General features: G+C 35.8%; 1 protein-coding gene across 1 annotated transcript; it reads left to right on the plus strand.

The window, feature by feature from the left end:
• Positions 1-1,859: 1,859 nt before the first annotated feature.
• On the plus strand, positions 1,860-17,651 carry LOC121315671 (protein YIPF4-like). The gene is made up of 6 exons (XM_041249957.1): positions 1,860-2,123; positions 8,748-8,898; positions 12,104-12,275; positions 14,350-14,427; positions 14,860-14,973; positions 16,256-17,651. The coding sequence occupies exons 1-6, from the start codon at positions 2,051-2,053 to the stop codon at positions 16,391-16,393; spliced, it is 726 nt and encodes a 241-aa protein (XP_041105891.1). The 5' UTR covers positions 1,860-2,050; the 3' UTR covers positions 16,394-17,651.
• The last annotated feature ends 491 nt before the right edge of the window (positions 17,652-18,142 follow it).

The raw sequence follows: 18,142 nt of genomic DNA on the forward strand, positions 1-18,142 counted from the left end.
TACGAAATTTGGAATGACGTCGCCACCTCCTCAAGACCCAACTGTTTAGACTGCACTTGCTCTTGATCCACCCCTCCCATGCACTGGACTTGCCAGACCTCAGCATCAGGTTGCTGGATCCTCAGCTAATGCACTATTGCACTGCTACACTGTCTTTGTAGATATAATTGTTATAAACCTAACTTATTCCATCGTAGTTCATATTGTATTCAAGTAGTATTATTGCACTTATTGTAAACCATACTGTATTTAAATATTAATTATATACTGTAACACCTGTAAGTCGCCTTGGATAAAGGCGTCTGCCAAATAAATAAATAATAATAGATAATAATATACAGTAATTGAGAGCAAAGTCTGAATTTCTGAAATTATAGTATGATTAGTCCATTTTAAATACAGTGTAAACATGGACTAAAGGTTCATAACACAACCAAAATAGATTGGGTCTGTGTAATTCATATTTAACGAGCATAGCATGGGTGGTGTATTAATTGAATCCAATAATATTGTACTATTCCATGTTCGCACTTGTATTTCACATGTCAATTAAAGGACAGCAAAATTTAATGTGCACCACAAGGGCAAAATATGAAAAGCAAAATTATCACAGGCGTGAATGATGACAATCTGGGGACCAATACATCAATACAGTTTTAAATACAGTTTTATATAATATATAGTATATATATATATATATATATATATATATATATATATATATATATATATATATAATAGCAAATAAAGGCAACACACTGCAGGCTCCCTCTCACTCCTTCAGGTCTCGTGTCCCCTTCAGAATTTGCTTCTCCTCCTTTCGACTCCTGCCTCTTCATCATCTTCCATCCGTTCCTCAGTCTTTGTCGAAGCTTCTGTCACGATTTGGGGGTTACCGCCTCCTTGTCTTTTTTTTTGTGGGTTTCTCTGAGATGCACACCTCCTGTTCGGCAGAAGCTCCACACCACGTCTCTCCTGCAGTCTGTCTATCCCAACCATAAGCTTTCCCTCCTCTTTTTACACAACCTCATATTCCTCTTCCCTCTTTCCTACTTACCTTTTCTCCCAACAGGAACAGTAAAATAATTTCTATCAATGTTCATATAATTGTGATGCAACTTAAGATGGCACAGCTTTCTAACTCAGTGGATACAGTTAAATAATAACAGTGGAGCAGAACTACTGTACAAGTAGATATAACCCTTTCAATCAGCCACGTCAGCGTGTTACTATGAAGGGTGGAATGTCATAAGGTAACATTATTGCCTGATGACACTAAACCATATTCTAAGAATAGGAAAATAAAATGTTTTTCTCCAATGAAGTGGCATCGTTGGTTGCTATTTTTTAATGACTGGCTTCTGACATTACTTATGCATTAAACTGCAGACAACAACGGTTGAAACTGTGCAGTAATTCCTTTTATTTCCATTGCATTATGGCACAGGGTGGCAAACCACATTATGAAAACCAAAGTAAGCAGTGAAAAAAACAGCAATGTACAGTAATACAGTAAGTTACAAAACAAACACAGACAGGTTGAGTTTCAAAGCTTTACTAAAAACGTTAAGCCCAGTGATATAATCTTTGAAGTCTATTTACAGTGTGGGAGTGCTGTACTATGGCGAGCACTTTTAACATGATCGAATCCTCCATTTCTGATATCAGAAATTCTGTTAGTGATATCAAGTATGTTTTGTTTATATCAAAAATAGCATATTTGATATCAACAATTCTCAATATTATTTTTTCATATAAAAAATTGAGAATTCGATGCCATATCGTACATTGTTTGCTTAAAAGTTAGTTCTGCTGCACTTTTTAATTGGTCTTGACGTGTCGCCTCACAGCTCACTCTCACTTCCTGCTTTCGGTCCATGATCTGTTTACTGGTTCGTTTACTCTGGGAGAGGCGATCTCAACCCCGCAGCATGGAGTAGACTGTTGGAACAGTACAGGGGGAAAAAAGATCTGGCTCAGGAGTTTGTTACCAATTGGTTTAAATGTCAGTCGTCGTACGGTAAAGACGGATATCGGTTAATTATTGACAATGCATCAGCAGGCGCAGCATTTCTCCACTACCAACGGAGATTTTACCTTTGTCTCCTCCACTGACGCCGAAGGTACAGTAGCAGTAGGCCCTGCCTTGGAAAACGTCACCAGTGTTTCTGTTATTGTAAATATTATTTGTGAAATGAAAGGTTTTTCCACGTTGAAGTATTTTCGCGAAAGAGGGGATCGGTAATATAACATAAAACGTATTAATCATGTTGATGTTGCATTATTATTATTATTATTATTATTATTATTATTATTATTATTATTATTATTAACATCAGTCTTAATTAATACTGGAACCAGAAGAAACAACCGTACATACAGTATTTTTGTACTATTAATAATTAGAAACCCTTCTAATTATACACATTGTAAAGTACATTGTATATTGGCAAAGAACAATACCTTCGGATTTTATCGGTGTTGGTCAGATTGTGTGTGGTGAAAATAAGTATTTCATGTTTAAAGTCGCAGTGCCCCACAATCGTGTACAATAATATATAAAACATTTTTTTAAAAAAAAAGATTTTTTTTTTGTGCCTCCCCACGTCTTCTTTAGATCAGCTTTCTTGTGTCACAAACTAGACGCGTCGGCAGTAGAATGTTTACACACCCACTCCCATTGCTGTAAATAAGACTCCCATTGCGTAGCGGGTTGATCCATTCCTAATTTTACTATACGTTTAACCTAGACACTCCTGAGCTTGTTACCTAGTGGCTAATTAAGCTCGATGTAAAATCTAGAATGGGTGAAACTGACTTGAAATAGGAGTCTTGTTTTCATTCCTACACTCAGCCAAATGCAGCAGCAATTGGAGGGAATGTATGACAGCTTTAGTTATGGAAACAAAACAGAAATTAAGTGTTCTGCCTTTTTACATTTTTACAAAATTTTACATTTTACTAGGATCACCTGTGGGGAGATAATCTATTCAATTTATAATGTAAAGTAACAGTAAACAACATTTTGAAAAAAAAAAAAAGATATTTAAAAATATTTAATTTAAGTACTTCTTAGGTTTGTTGGGCTAAACAGTTTAAAATTGTGTTAAATCATCTTTGATCACACATTTCTTGCCTACCAGCACAGTTAAATTATTACATTTGTCATATATTTGTCGAGATATTGCACCTTTTTTTCTGATAGAATTTGGAGTATCGAGAATACGTTTTTATTGAAAATAGTTCTAACAAATAGGAATAATGCTATAAAACATTGCATGGGATTTGCCATTCCACTCACCCTTTTTATTTACTTAGCATAAAAAATAAATAAATAAATAAATGGTGTTAAGGCCATAGCCTGAACAGTTATATGATATGTGTATAGTGCCCTAGAGAGGGCGTTGGGAAAGCATGATGGCCTCATATCTCAGGAACAGCTGCTACAGTATGGGTGAGGCTAATGGGATCCATTAAGAAGTAAGGAACACTATTTGTTGCGGGTAAGCTAATGGTCCCTGTTGACATACAGATTCCTGTCACAGCCAGTTGTTAAGGCCCATGTGGATGCAGCTTTCTTTACTGCCACATTTACAGTGCTAGACAAGATTGAGGTAATGTTTTTGTTGTCCGAATTACTCAGATACAGTCAGTAGTGGCAAGTGGTGTAGTCCTAAATCTGAAAGTACTGGAACGCCAATTAAAATATTGATTTTTCTCAAACAAATTATACAAAGCCACGTTTTATTTGTTTATTGAACTTGAGGTAACATTTATTAGGTAATGCATGCATCTCACATGAAACTTTTAGACTACTCCCCCTTGATCATTTGCTGCCAGCCAAATTTGTCTTGTTTTGAAAGCACCTAGTGGGTAAATGTTGTCTTTGCTGGTTTGGCTATTTTTGTCATGCATGGTTTTTTGCTATTCCTTTTGATTATGAAGTCATCATCAGGGCAGAACTTCAATCAGTATGTCATGTCGTCTGTGTGTCCCCCCAATCCAAAATGCTCAGTTATTTTTTATTCATCCCCAATTTAAGAATTGTATGAGTACAATTAGGATTGTTTTTGTTTTTACATTTATTTTTAAAGGCTATCTGCCAACAGTTCTGGACAGTTTAATTTTACACTACATTCTGAATACATTTTTTCCCCCAGGACCTTCCTCATTGGCTCTCATCAGATAAAAAAAACAAAAAAAACCCACCGTTTCTGGTACTTACAATTGTGAGAAGAAAAAAAAAAACACAAAACAAGCAAAGCAGATAAATAAATAAATAAACAAATAGTTTATAACATCTGTGTTCTTTTTAAATATTTTAAGTACACGTGTAGCACTTGTGCTTTTGCAATATATATGAAATCTTAAATGTAAGTGTGCTTTTTGGCTGATCATTTCCAAAATTTGTCAGCACTGCCTTTAACTAACTTCCGCCAGCTGTTGGAGACAATGGAAAGACATGGACACACATTTCAGCTCTGCGGCACCTCATTCCTCCCCCACCAAATCATAGCTCAGCATACACTTTTTCCCCTGCAGGTTTGCAATGTTATCCCCAGGGTACAAAGTGCCATACGAAGCCAGTTGCAAGGGCAGCTGTTCATTCCAATCCCTGGCTCTGCACTGACCGATACACAAAGCAGCTTTAAACCCATGTTTACAACCACAGTAGTAGGGTGCACTTTTGCTCTCTTCATCAGCATTTTTACTAAAAGAATTGTTATGCTTCTTAAAGTAGTATTGTAGTTTGTAATAGAAGTTCCTAATGTTCACTTCATTGCATCATCTCTTGACTCTGCAAACATTTAAAATACATGCCAGTTATCAGCAGCAGTACCTCTAAGCTTTTTAGATACTGAGACATGACATAAATGGTGTAAAGTTTGTAGTATTAGAACAGCTAAAATTAGATAATGCAACATATAGAAGAATAAAAGAAAGTAAATGGATAAATAGACTGAACACAATTATGCCAGCAGGACTCAACAGAAAAGAATGAACTAATTAATTCCAATATATATATATAAAAGTTAAAAATAATTAAATAAACAAAATTAATTCAAAAGTTGTGCATGCTGATGCGCTGGGGAGACCATATCAAGGCCGATCCTCAGAGCCAGGATTGCATGATAATATAAATATAAGTTTATATAAAATAATGTTAATTAGAATTAATATAGATTTAAAGATATATGTAAAAGTGATGTCACATATAGAACACCATATCATCATGTAAGAATAAATTATGGATTTGAATATAAACAATAACAAGTAGTTGTCAAATACCTATAAATACCTCCAATGTTTTGATTCAAACACAGGCTCCCTTGAGAAAGATATGTACAACATATCGAAACGTTGGGCAGCTGACTCTGAGCTAAAAATGTATATGTGTGTGTGTGTTTGTAATATATATGTATGTAATACCAATTTTTTATAAAGCGTATATTTACCATTATGAAGCCTGTCTGAGTTCCTATCATAACTGCAGCCCTGTTACTTTTTATCATAGTTATAGACTGCATGCTTAACTGGTGGTCTGTATAGCATTGCTTTTTACTATTGTATAAAACACTGACATCTGCACTGCATTCTGCCATCTTGAAAAACTTAACCTTAAGTGCTGACTAAAAAGCACACAAATCCAATGCAACCACACAATCGTATGTATACTCAAAAGTGTAACATATGCAACTAAAATCGATTTAGTTGGATATATCACACAAAGAAAGTGATTTCTAACTTTTCTAATTGTTCTATTGAAAGATATAAATTAGAGATTCAGCTTTATAATAAAACGATAAATTACATAACGTGCAAAAACAAATTTCATACTTTTGACAAAAATATTTGGGCACCATTACATTAGTATTTTGTGTGCCCACCCTTTGCTTCATTTACAGCTTGCAGTCTTTTTTTGTATTTGGAAACCAGTTCCTGGCATCTTTTCTGAGATATTTTTGCCCATTCTTCAACACATACAGCTTTGAGTTCGGCAATTGACTTTAGTTTCCTTTTTGCTACTTGGAGGATACATAATTGAACTAGCTATCGCAGGGAGTGTGACTAAGGGTATTTCAGGGGATGTGACGATGCATTCTGTCCACATGTTATGGTTACTGAAAGGACCCGTAAGGAAACAGAAGTAAAAACGGATTGTGAGTGTTTAGTGTTTTGTTTGTTTGTCTGTCTAATTGTTACTGTTTGTTATTGATAGACAGCTAATATGTACTGGGAGTTGTCGCTACAGCCTGGCCAGCACCAAGCCTGGACTACACTGCACTGCTGCACCACTATTGTTGTCTTTCACCACACCTGTACGACAGCATGCACTGTCTGGAGACGTGGCCGTGTCGATGTTGAGTGTTATTGTTATTGTATTATTATTTTCAGGACTGAACCCAGTGGTTTATTACTGCGATACACATTGCTGTGTAAAGCCAGTATTAATATGAAACGGTGCCAAACCGTGTTAAGGAAAATGAAAGAACTGTTTGGACCTTGAACTTTGTTGTCTGTCGTATAACCACCTTGCCTTCCACACCTGGAGCTAGTAGTTGCAGTAGTTTCTGTTCTCCTGTGTTTGTCAATAATAGCCCACTCAGTGCTTTTTGGTAAACTGAGTCTTTCTGCTATTTTTGTAGTAGTTTCTCCTTTTTCGTTTATGTCACTGCCATTTTGAGATCATTGCTGTACTCTTTAGTTGTAACCGTTTTTGTTGCTTTTTTGAATCACAAATTGCCAATTTATTTTCAGCACTTGTTGATCATGTATGTGTTTATTCTATAATTATCATCAGGTGTTGATTTTCTATCATGATAATTGTCAATAATTAGGAGCGAGTGGGTTTCATACGAAATATGTTGATTGCTCTGCACAAATGTGACGTGCAAAAATGCACGGAAATCAATGAATCAGCTACAAGACAGTCGCAAATATGCTTATGTTAACGCTTTGCAAGAATGGTCTCAAAATGATATGTACCTTACCTCGAGAGTCTCAATTTGAGGTTGATATTTATGATAATAACTTGCAAAAGTTAGTAAACAGAGTGCGATGGCTGTTGCCAGTTATTGCAGTAAATGCACGCATTTTAGAAAGCTGGTTATCAGAGACTCTTTTTCAGAGTGTACCATCAGAAGGTGCAGAAAGAATCATTTGATTTCCCCATGGAAAAGAGATTGTTTCGTTGGTGCCCAGGCACCAGAATTACAGCGGTCGGGCGCCATATAAGTATTTTCATAACAAATCGTTAAAGATTTTTAAGTCAAGGTTCAGTCGATAGAAGAAAGTACCGCAACTGTGTTCTCGCACGTTCCGACTCGATTACACCAGTGAATATTGGTATTCTGAACAAAAATAACTTGCTTTGTGAACCTCTTTTGGCTGAAAATACTAAATATCCAGAGTGTGGGAAGAGGTAATTTGGCTTCCCACTACCTCGTCTTGTACAACCCTGTGGGGCTTATACTGTAGATGGGGGCATTATGTGCAGAATTATTAAGAATGTTGTCAGAATCTCACCATTGTCTAGGTATCATGGGAACATTTTCTGTTTTGCCTGACAACAAGGCTTCATCGACAAAGGCTTATGTGCCTGCATTTGTAAAGAAACAAACAGATAAGAATCAAACAAACAGAAAGAAACAAACAGATAAGAATCCGATTTTATTATTCTTTTTTTAATTCCTTTATTTTTATGAGTTATTTTACCCTGTTTTCAGCCCAATTTAAAATGCACAATTCAAGTGTTGTCTTACCACTGCAACCCACTTATTGATCAGGAGGACCGACTTTCATTCCTGTTCTCAATCACCTCTTTTCACCTGCCAATGTTACCAAGCAGACAAGGGCCCAGTCTGGGAAGTCTCTGCCTGACCTGGTCAAACACCGGACCCCAGTAGGGGATGGTGGAGCTCATCGACTTTCCCCGTATCGGTTTTCCTCCTTACCTGGGGGTGCTCAAAGACCAGTTGCAGTACTCCCTGTGGGCCCCCAGCTAAGGTTGGCAAACTTTAAACCACGTTTAAACTATGTCCTAAACCAGAAACTTCGAATGAAATGTGCTTAACACTCCGCCATGAATCATAAACATGAATGTGGGACACTAAAATGAATAGAGACTGTGTCTGCAAGTAACTTGTAGTTTCTATTCTTAAGTTTGGGGGATGAATAGTAGCTGGGAAACATTTCAGCCTCAAGGCTCTGGCTATAGCTGTTTTTGCACATTTTTTTATTCATCAAAATCTGCAATGAGCAGGACAGCAGAAATACAAATCAGTAGAGTAATTCATATTTCTTATAAAGGGCAGGGAATATCCCACAGGCAAACAGATAATAATATATTTGGAGTGTTGGGCTTCTGTTTACGTGGTAAAATAAAAAGTAAAGTGCACTTAATTGGTTATTAAGCCCAATAGACTTTTTTTTTAAATAATTTAAGCAAGGATAAGATAAAATTGTGACGATAAGTAAAACACAGTCCTAGCCTCTTAGTAAATTAAGGAATACAAACCCTAATCATTTAACAAAAGCAAAGGTGAATATCCTGGTTATCCTGTTTCTGTGTAGTACTGTTCTAGTGCAATCCGTTTGTTATATAAAGTGAGGGAGATCAGAACAGATGTTTTGTTCACACATGCGATATCTCTCTCTCTCTCTCTCTCTCTTTCTCTCTCTCTCTCTCTCTCTCTCTCTCTCTCTCTCTCTCTCTCTCGCTCTCTCTCTCTCTGCGTATTTTCCAGAGCTCAGCGGTTCAATTGAATCTCCAGATGTTAAAGTGAATGTTGGCGGTGAAGCTAAGGATGCCTCTGCAACTACTTTCCTGAGACAGAGAGGGTACGGCTGGCTGCTGGAGGTGGAGGAAGATGACCCTGAGGACACCAAGCCTCTCCTGTGCGTAATCCCAGCTCAAAACATATACACACTCAAAATTGTGTGTTGTAAATTTGTAAGGATTTGGTTTAGTTGATTATGTTTATTTATGACATCTTACTCTTATTTATTCTCCTAAACATAACATTTATTATAGTATAGTCCCTATTCAAATGACTTATGGTTAACAGACACTTTATTAAACAGAATTAACAGTGTTTAGTTGGTTCCATATAACACAGATTTCCATACACTTTGCAGAGTTTAATTCTAGACAAATTAAAGTAGTTATACTAGCTTTTAAACAATGGTTAGATAGAAGCGGCATATTTACCCTGCCCTTGAGAGTCAAAGGGGGTTGTCTTGTTCACAGAGCAGCAGCACCATGGTCTGGAGTTTATGACTAACTGCAGCTTGGGATGTCCCATATTTACATAGTAAACTATAACCAGATTTCACCTACAACATTTTCACTCCCATTCCCCAGGTTATACAAACAGTCTCTTTTTATATCACTTGCCCACTGTGTAGGCTATTGCTCCTTCAGTAGTTCAAAGATTTATATTGCTCTTAAGGAGTCTCTGTTTTACCATTTTCTGCTTCCTTGATCAAATAGTTGCACCTTTGGTCTAAGTTAAAATATTATAAATTTTCTCTATAAATTTAATCTTTCAAATGTTCAAACAACTTAGAAAAATAAACCATAGCAAGTAACACTATTATCTAAATGATACCCTTCAAACTAGGAGAAACTAATATATTTTAAAGTTGTTAGTGAGCTGTATAAAGTAAAGTGAGCCGGGCTTGATGGATCGAAAAGTCTGATGTTCCAGATTCGGAGGGACTGTAATAATGCAACACAGACTCCGACAGGCTAAGTCTTACAGATGTCAAAGGCAGAAGTCCCTGCTTTTGCCTAAAGTACCACTTTTAGTTTTTATTTTTACATTTTCAAACATATTTTATAATTTACTCTGTAAAATGTCTGCAGAAATGACAGCAACATAAGGAGAGAAAAACTAATGCAGATTCTACTGAGTAAAAGGGTTTTCCCTGTGATGTGTATTGTTTTCATAACCTAATTTGCATGTGTCGCAAAATTTTTGGCCTTTATACACCGGACGCAATGTGACAAGTGAATGTGTCACATGACTTACTGTACCAAAACTAAAAAAAAAAAGTGTTTTTTTTATACGAGTCGTTTACACTGCCTGTGATGCGACAGGCAACACTGAAGTGACATTGAAGCAATGTGAAAAAAGTAGTATCGGTGTCTACATTTGAGATTTTGTCATATGGCAGCTAGGGAACTGACCAGTGAGGAACAGCTTACCTTGCATGCCTTCAGTAAACAATGGCGGAACAAAAGATAATTCTTGCAGTATCAAAACACTCAGAGCTGTACAATAAAGGACATACAAATTGTAAGACATGGCAATGAGGGAGAACATCTGGCAGTCCATTTCCAGGGAACTGGATATAGCTGGTGTGTATGATTTGTTTACCTTTACTGAAATAAGTATTCTGAAAAGCTATTGTGTATTCTCCATTTGTGTTAGCTGTATTCTCCATTTGTATTAGCTGTATAACAGCATTAACTGTAGTTTTTTTCAGCTGATGATACATACAACAGTCGCCTATCACATCATGCTTGCCTGTTGCTACTGGTGTGAAAGGTAGTGTTGCAGCAGTAGTACCATTTTATCGCAGGAAAGGTCCAGTGTGTGGAGACCTTTACTTACATAAAATATATTTGTTAGACAATTTTCCATAAGAAAAATTGTACTTGCTTGCTAGTCTACCAAGTAAGCACTAAAACTTGCCGGCACCTATTCCTGTCGTAATGTAGCTGTGCGATTTGTAAAAATACCTGCTGTTTCTTGCTGCGATGGATCCCCGTATAGAAAATCCCCTTCAAGAACGCTTCAGTTTGGGAGACTCCTTTTGCTATTGCTCTGCAAGCTATCACCACCGTTAAATCGATTAAACAGAGACTGGCGGCAAAGACTAACCCTGCTGTAGTTGTAATTATTATTGACCAAGTCTGATACACAAGCTGTAATTGACCATAGGGTCCATTTAAAATGGTTTAATTCAATTTTGAACCAGACTGCTCAAGTGAAGAAGAAAAAATTCTGTAAAAATTGAGCATCTTGACCTTAAAGGAGTGTCAATACACACTTGAACTCACGCATGAGAACATTAAGTTTACACCACTTTATTCACTAATGGTCTAAACTTGTTACAAAAAATACATGAAAAACGTCAATTCTTTACATCAACGTAAGTAAAATAACTACTAAAAACAACTATCTTCCACTGGTCCTTGGCGTGTTAGACAAACATTTCTTTAACAATTTCTTTAATCAAATAGTAGTACAACATTTTTTTTTTTTTTAAATCAACAAAAATAATAAATAACTTGAAATAAACCAATGAATGGGTAGAAACGTAAACAAATCAAGAGACTTTTGTCAACATTATATGGCGAGTGGATACACAGTATCTGCTATAGGTAATGCAAATGTGAAAAAAAAAAAAAAGTATTGCAGCATTATGCTGTCTATTCCTGTAAGTGCAAAGGCAACATCATGCTAATTTAATAATATGTGATCGATTGGGGCAAGAGCATGTGCATTGGACAGTTTGACGTCTCTTGAATGGCAAAGGAAGGGGTTGCTACGCTACAATTTACCATGCAAATGTCGAATAAAATATTGCAGCGAGCAAAAAATAAAACCACCTCTGCCGAGCGAACTTGTCATATGAGTAGCAAGTCGAATAAGAGTTTTCCAGACCGTTATTTGGCCGAATTTGCTTGTGCGCATAAGTTTTAGCGTGTTAAGTTGGATGGAAAAAGGGCTACAGACTTATTTATCATCAACTTGCAGCAAGAATGGCAGACAAGACAACCAGTTTCACTTGTAATTGCTGGAGTCAGACCTCACCAGGGACAATAAATCAAAAGATTTTCCAGACATAAAAGCACAATTTGATGAGTGGTGTTCAAAATTTGGTATATTTGAACAGAAATGCCTTTCTTTTAGCTATACCAAAATACAATGGTACAGTAGTTGAGTATTATTTACTGTAATAACCTTTCAATTATGCAGTGTCACTTATTATCCCTAGCAACAGTACTGTATATAACTTAATTATATACAGTACTGTATATGTGTGTTTATGTAGGTGGGTGTGTTTTTTTTTTTTTTGTGGTAAATCACAGGGAGGAACTTGACATAGACCCGAAAGACATTTACTACAAAATCCGCTGTGTGCTGATGCCAATGCCATCGCTGGGGTTCAACCGACAGGTGGTGAGGGATAACCCTGACTTCTGGGGCCCACTGGCTGTGGTTCTCTTCTTCTCTATGATCTCATTGTACGGACAGTTCAGGGTAAGTGGAAAAGGGACTAGAATTATACTCAAGTTATACAGTGTAAATAGTACAACCACATTTTGAATTTATTTAGTTTATTCTTTGTACTTTTAGTATTTTTTTTATTTAGAACTATTCAGTGTTTTATAGTTATGGATGATGGTAAATGTAAGAGATATAGAGAGGCTGGTTTTCGTTCTTTTTTTTTTTTTTTTTTTTTTTTTTTTTTTATATATAAATGATCATGCATGCCCACTTCCCGCTACATACTACTATTATTCATTTTCTGCTTTGGGGGTGTATGTTTCTTGACCCTGTTAATATTTTATGTAGCAGATGTAGCCAAACCACAGCTTGCAAGCCACATGCAGCTCTTTTGCAGTTCAAGTGCAGCTCCCAATGAAATGCTGGGTACGCACGCATTGCGACTCGAATGAACTGAAGAAAGAATTATAAACAAATATGAAGAGAGAATGTAAAAATAAACCCAACGTTTATTATTTGTGTTCTCTGTATTCATTCATGTTAATTATTCTTCCTTGTCTCATTCTCTCACCTGTTTCTTTGAGCATGCATGTTCACTCAAGGATATTTCGTCACTTGTTGACTTTCGACACCGCTCGTTGGCACATGCGAATTTCGAAGCCGGATGTGCAGTTGAAACTAAATTTCATAATTCAGTGCTCGTTCGTTTCATGGAGACAATGACATGGAGTAAACCCTTCACACGTATTAAATGAAAGTAAGAGGCTTGAAACCAGACTGGGAGAAAGAGTTTGCTTTCACTGAGAACAGCGGTAAACCTGTGTCTCATCTGCAACAAATCATACACACTGTAGCCTGTACAAGGTGAGCAACCTCAAACATCACGAAAACACACATTTTCATCGTGAATATCCTCCTGGATCAGCTTGAGGCAGGGGCGGAGTTCAGTAAAGAACCTGATTTAACAACTTGAGAGAGTTTTGTGTGGCAAGCATCCTTATTCAGATTAATTAATTGTTTTATAAAATGGAGTGTTGGCGCTAGACTAGAGAGTGCATGTTTAAATGTAATATTGCGGGTCTAAAATGAATATTATATTTACATCTTGCGTCTCGTCATGAGCAGGTACTGTAATCCCTTTCAAAATACAGTACATTTGCACTCCACAAAGCTCAACAATATTTAATACTCAGAGTAGTCGTACAAAATTATTTTTTTTTAAACCCAGCATTCAGATCTTCAAGGGAAGAGCTTGTCAAAAAGAATCCTTACAAAAATGCTTGTTTTTATGTGGAGTTTTTGGTGAACTCAGGTCACTTATTGTTTTTTGCTTCATAATAACTGAATATATTTTATTTAGTGTGTAATACATACAGTATAAAAATAAATAGTGGAAAAACACCGTAGTGTTACATTTCAAGTTTAATACACTGTAGATCTACAGTACAAATTACACAGAAACCGTGTAGGCAATGTTCTATCCTTTGTTCTTGTGTATTTTGCTGCCATCAAGAGATAGCCTAACTACTGTACTGCACAACAATGGTAGTATTAAAATATCTTGCTCTCGCAAACATTTCACGTTTTACAGTACGTGTCTTGCGGCTCTCGACCACATGGAAATTTTGGTATGCGGCTTGTAGGGTCAGGAAGTTTGGCCACCCCTGATATATACTGTAATGTAACCTACACTGATGCTTTGGTTAGTATCTTAAGGCTGCCGTATGTTCTCAATGGAAACACACTTTCTGGGAAGGGGTGTTTGTATATAGTTCCAGAGGTTTACTGCGTTTTATATATATATATATATATATATATATATATATATATATATATATATATATATATATATATATATATATATATATATATATATATATATATATATATATAATGTAACCTTTTGGATTGTTGGTTGCGGTTTAAAGGTTCACTTTGAAACTCACTGGTTTTCTAGTCTGGGTCCCACTGAAAGTACTGGTAGGTGCAACTGAGAACAAACATTTACTATGAATTTGTTTCATTCTTTAAAGTATGATTAATTTAACTAACTTAAACTAAGATTTTCTTCTGTTTTTTTTTTTTTTTTTTTTTTTTAATATAAAAGGTGGTGTCCTGGATAATAACTATTTGGATTTTTGGGTCCTTGACAATTTTCCTGTTGGCTAGAGTTTTGGGTGGTGAAGTAAGTATCAATTTATTAATAAATGTATGACGCTATGTATTATACTTACAAAGAGAAAACACATCAAATATTACATACCGAGTACATGAACTAATATGTCAGAATCAGTCCATTCATCCTTGTGTATGTCACACTTACATTTTTATGTGGTGATGGAGATGTACCTTTTTAATGATACTGATCACTGTAATTTACATATAATTTAAATATATATTTTAATTACAGCCATGGCAGGGGAATACCTATTTAAAATCAATACGGAAATTTCTTAACTGGCCCATAATATAACTGTGCATCTATTGCTAAAAGAAACACAAAACAAATAGTATAATATAAACTTTAAAAAACTGTATCTAACTCTATCAACTTTTTTTCTGTTGTTTTAGTGATGATCATACACATGATAATCTTTCCTGTCTTGATGTTATCTAGGTTTCTTATGGCCAGGTTCTTGGAGTCATTGGATATTCCTTGCTTCCACTAATAGTAATAGCTCCGTTGCTTTTGGTAATTGGTGGATTTGAAGTGGTATCTACGCTGGTAAAGGTATGTTTAATTCCATATGCAGTTAGATATTTAAGAGAATTAAATAAAGTAGAGAATTATACTTGTTCATTAGATTTCAGTTCAACACAGGTTCTCGCAGCCTGAACAACTCTTTTAAATAGTAAACCTGAAAGAGATGGAAATATTCAATTAAATGTGTGTGGCAGTGCCCGCCCCTGTGTGGATTATATATGTTGTGTGTTAATGTTGGTGTATATTCATTGGTACACTGGATATAAACGGGTCTGTGTAACACGAGTGTTTAAAATGTATGTTTGTATTTAGGCATGAGGATTGCACAGCACTTCACGTGCAAGTAAAAAGTAATAATATGTGAGCATGGGGAATTGCACTTTATTAATTCACGTGCAGTTGTACCGCAACTCCAATTGAATGATTGATTAGCAGTCGAGTCTCGGTACAGCTGCATAAAAGCAGCATGTTTTCATGTACTCGGGGTTGTGTGTTCGATGAGTGGAGAACGGGACTGGAGACGGAGGTAATTGTGATAATTGTAAGAAAAATAGAAGCTCACCATGTCTGTCTGTGTAGTCCGTTTTGTTTGTCTATTTATTTTGGCGAAAGTGCCGTGTCCTGTGTTTTTGTTTGTTGCCACCTTTTTATTTCCTGACTGTCTGTTCACTTATTAAATGCTGAGCGAGACCATTCGCTCAGCTCCACCAAACTCCTCTCTGTTGCTTATTTCCTGGCTCTGGTCTGACGCCACCCACTACGGCCGTCCTTGTGACAATGTGTTACTTTGATTTGCAATATGTTTCCATAGGAATGTTAAATACAGGAACCTCAAAGGACATGTAAAGTGTTTACAGGTCTTGTACGGCTCTATTCTGCATTATCCTTCCAACATTCCAGATGATGTAAGCAGAGACATTGGCCACTACTTATCAAAGCTTTTTATCCATATTTTGGAAAAGGAAAGTAAAACTGTCATTGTAACAGACCAAGCAAAACCCTTGATTTATGAAGTTTCAGTAGCAAAACTCTGCTACTTTTTCTGCAGCAAAACACGACCACTTTAAGAGATGTCATCTCGTGTAGGTTGGGTGAGAGGACAGTGAAGCTGAGTGGTTCTGGCTGTTCAAACTATGTTGTATGCACAAGATGACATCTGTACAGAGGATAAGATGCACTGGAATTTTGGCAAATACTTTATTGTGATAGGTTTACTTCCGATAAGTGAATTGTAAATACATTATTGTTGTGCAGGAGTATTGTATTCTCTTAACATTTTGTTCATGTTGCATCGTTTGTTGTTTTTCAGCTGTTCGGTGTGTTTTGGGCTGCTTACAGTGCTGCATCCTTGCTAGTTGGGGACGAATTCAAGACCAAGAAACCACTTCTGATATATCCAATTTTTCTCCTGTACATCTACTTCCTGTCTCTATACACTGGGGTTTGAAGCAGGAGAGACTTGGTTTGAAACTGCGCAATAAACTAGTCAAGTGGTAAACACATCAGAAATTTGCTTTACACTTGTGAGGATAGCCTTGAAGAAGAAACATATTTGGTTGTCTTTCCTTTTGGTTAACAAATCACAGTCAATATTTTGACATAAAGCAAATGCGTACAGTGTATTTAATTCTTAAATGTAGCCATGATCTTTGTACTAAAATATAAGTTCTAGGATTTGTTTAAAACCTCTTTCAGCTCTGATGAACAAGTATGTCTGATACAGAATTTAAATTGTCTTTTCAAGGTGCCAGTTATAAAATCATTGGTTAGATGCAACCGAAACTTTGAAAGCATCTGAGCCATTATGTTTAATAGGTGAGTTTTTTGATAACCCTGGTTTATGTTGGAAATGCCATCCATATGATTGCTGGAAGGAATAATTCCTTTATTAAACGCCAGTGCCAAACAGCAATGGCTTGGGCAATGGCAAAAGGTGTGCAGTCCGCTCCACCACATTATAATGCGGAGCAAATTAAAGTACAGATTCAAAACCTCTAGATTTTTTTTTTCCTTTTAAACTTCAAAGTCTATGCAGTTGTTTTTATTATTACTGGAGTGTTACTGGCATTCCTTTTTTCATGTATCGTATTACTGCATTTAATCTTTTGATTTATAAATGTTGGCCCAGCTAGTTAATGAGATTTAGATTAGACGAGTTTATATAAAGAGGAGACAGAGTCATTATTTTAAATTGGGTGCCTTTATATAGATGTTATATGGCTGTTATATTAAGAATATTTTATAGATGTACATTTGTAAAAACAAAAAATAAAGTTTTTTTTTTTTTTTTTTTTTTTGTTAAATAGAAACTGACATGCTCATTTGTTTTCCAGTACTGCAAATATAGCTATTGTATGATATAATTCAGATGCATAAAATCAATCAAATAGGTGCTCAATCAGCCATAATTTGTTTTATTTATGAACTTCAAATGAAACTGGAAACAGTTTCAGATAGGGATTACTAGGGAAGGTCTAGAGAACCCTAAGCACCACTAAGTTAACATGTATTTTCTTCAGTTATATGAAAATCCAGAACTACTGTTCTCATCTTGAGACCAGAATGCACTTTTTAAAATCAGAAAAATACAACTTTGTGTGTTTACTTGTATACATTTCTACAGATCTCCAGTGTTCAGCAAACACTCATTTCTAACATGTATTGTTTCAAATGTTCTTGTATATTAAAGGAAACCCTTATATGCATTTATTTGTCTCTGAGTTTATCATTAAAAAATTATATATATATATATATATATATATATATATATATATATATATATATATATATATATATATATAATAAAATGTGTGTGTGTGTGTGATCAGACTCATGCATAACAGGTAGTTACAAATGACATGCTTTTTAAATCTACATTTTCTTTAACTTAAATGTGTAGTGCAGGCCATGTCCCATGCCATTTTAAAGATATTGTCTGCATATTTAAGAAGGATTTTCTGTTATAAGACCATGCGAAGATCAGTAGACATTTACTGTAAAATGTTATCCGCAAAATTTAAACTTATTCTTTAACTTTCCACAGCTACAGAGGGGATTTCAGATAACCTCCTGATGCTGCAGATAAAAGCAGGAGCTGGTTAGTTCACAGGGTGTTAAGAGAGCTTCGAGGAGGAAGGAACCTTGTGTTCCTGCAGCTGCAAATACCTGTAAGGAATGCAAACAAACTGAACACTGG

The sequence above is a fragment of the Polyodon spathula genome, chromosome 5, assembly GCF_017654505.1.
Source record: "Polyodon spathula isolate WHYD16114869_AA chromosome 5, ASM1765450v1, whole genome shotgun sequence".
Lineage (NCBI taxonomy): Eukaryota > Metazoa > Chordata > Actinopteri > Acipenseriformes > Polyodontidae > Polyodon > Polyodon spathula.

What these genes read in the sequence shown, in the direction of transcription:
- LOC121315671 (XM_041249957.1), top strand. Translation starts at nt 2,051, where the DNA reads ATGCATCAGCAGGCGCAGCATTTCTCCACTACCAACGGAGATTTTACC. An exon ending in GAGGACACCAAGCCTCTCCT is followed by an intron (nt 8,899 to 12,103) that starts GTGCGTAATCCC and finishes GGTAAATCACAG; the next exon opens with GGAGGAACTTGACATAGACC. An exon ending in TGGTATCTACGCTGGTAAAG is followed by an intron (nt 14,974 to 16,255) that starts GTATGTTTAATT and finishes GTTGTTTTTCAG; the next exon opens with CTGTTCGGTGTGTTTTGGGC.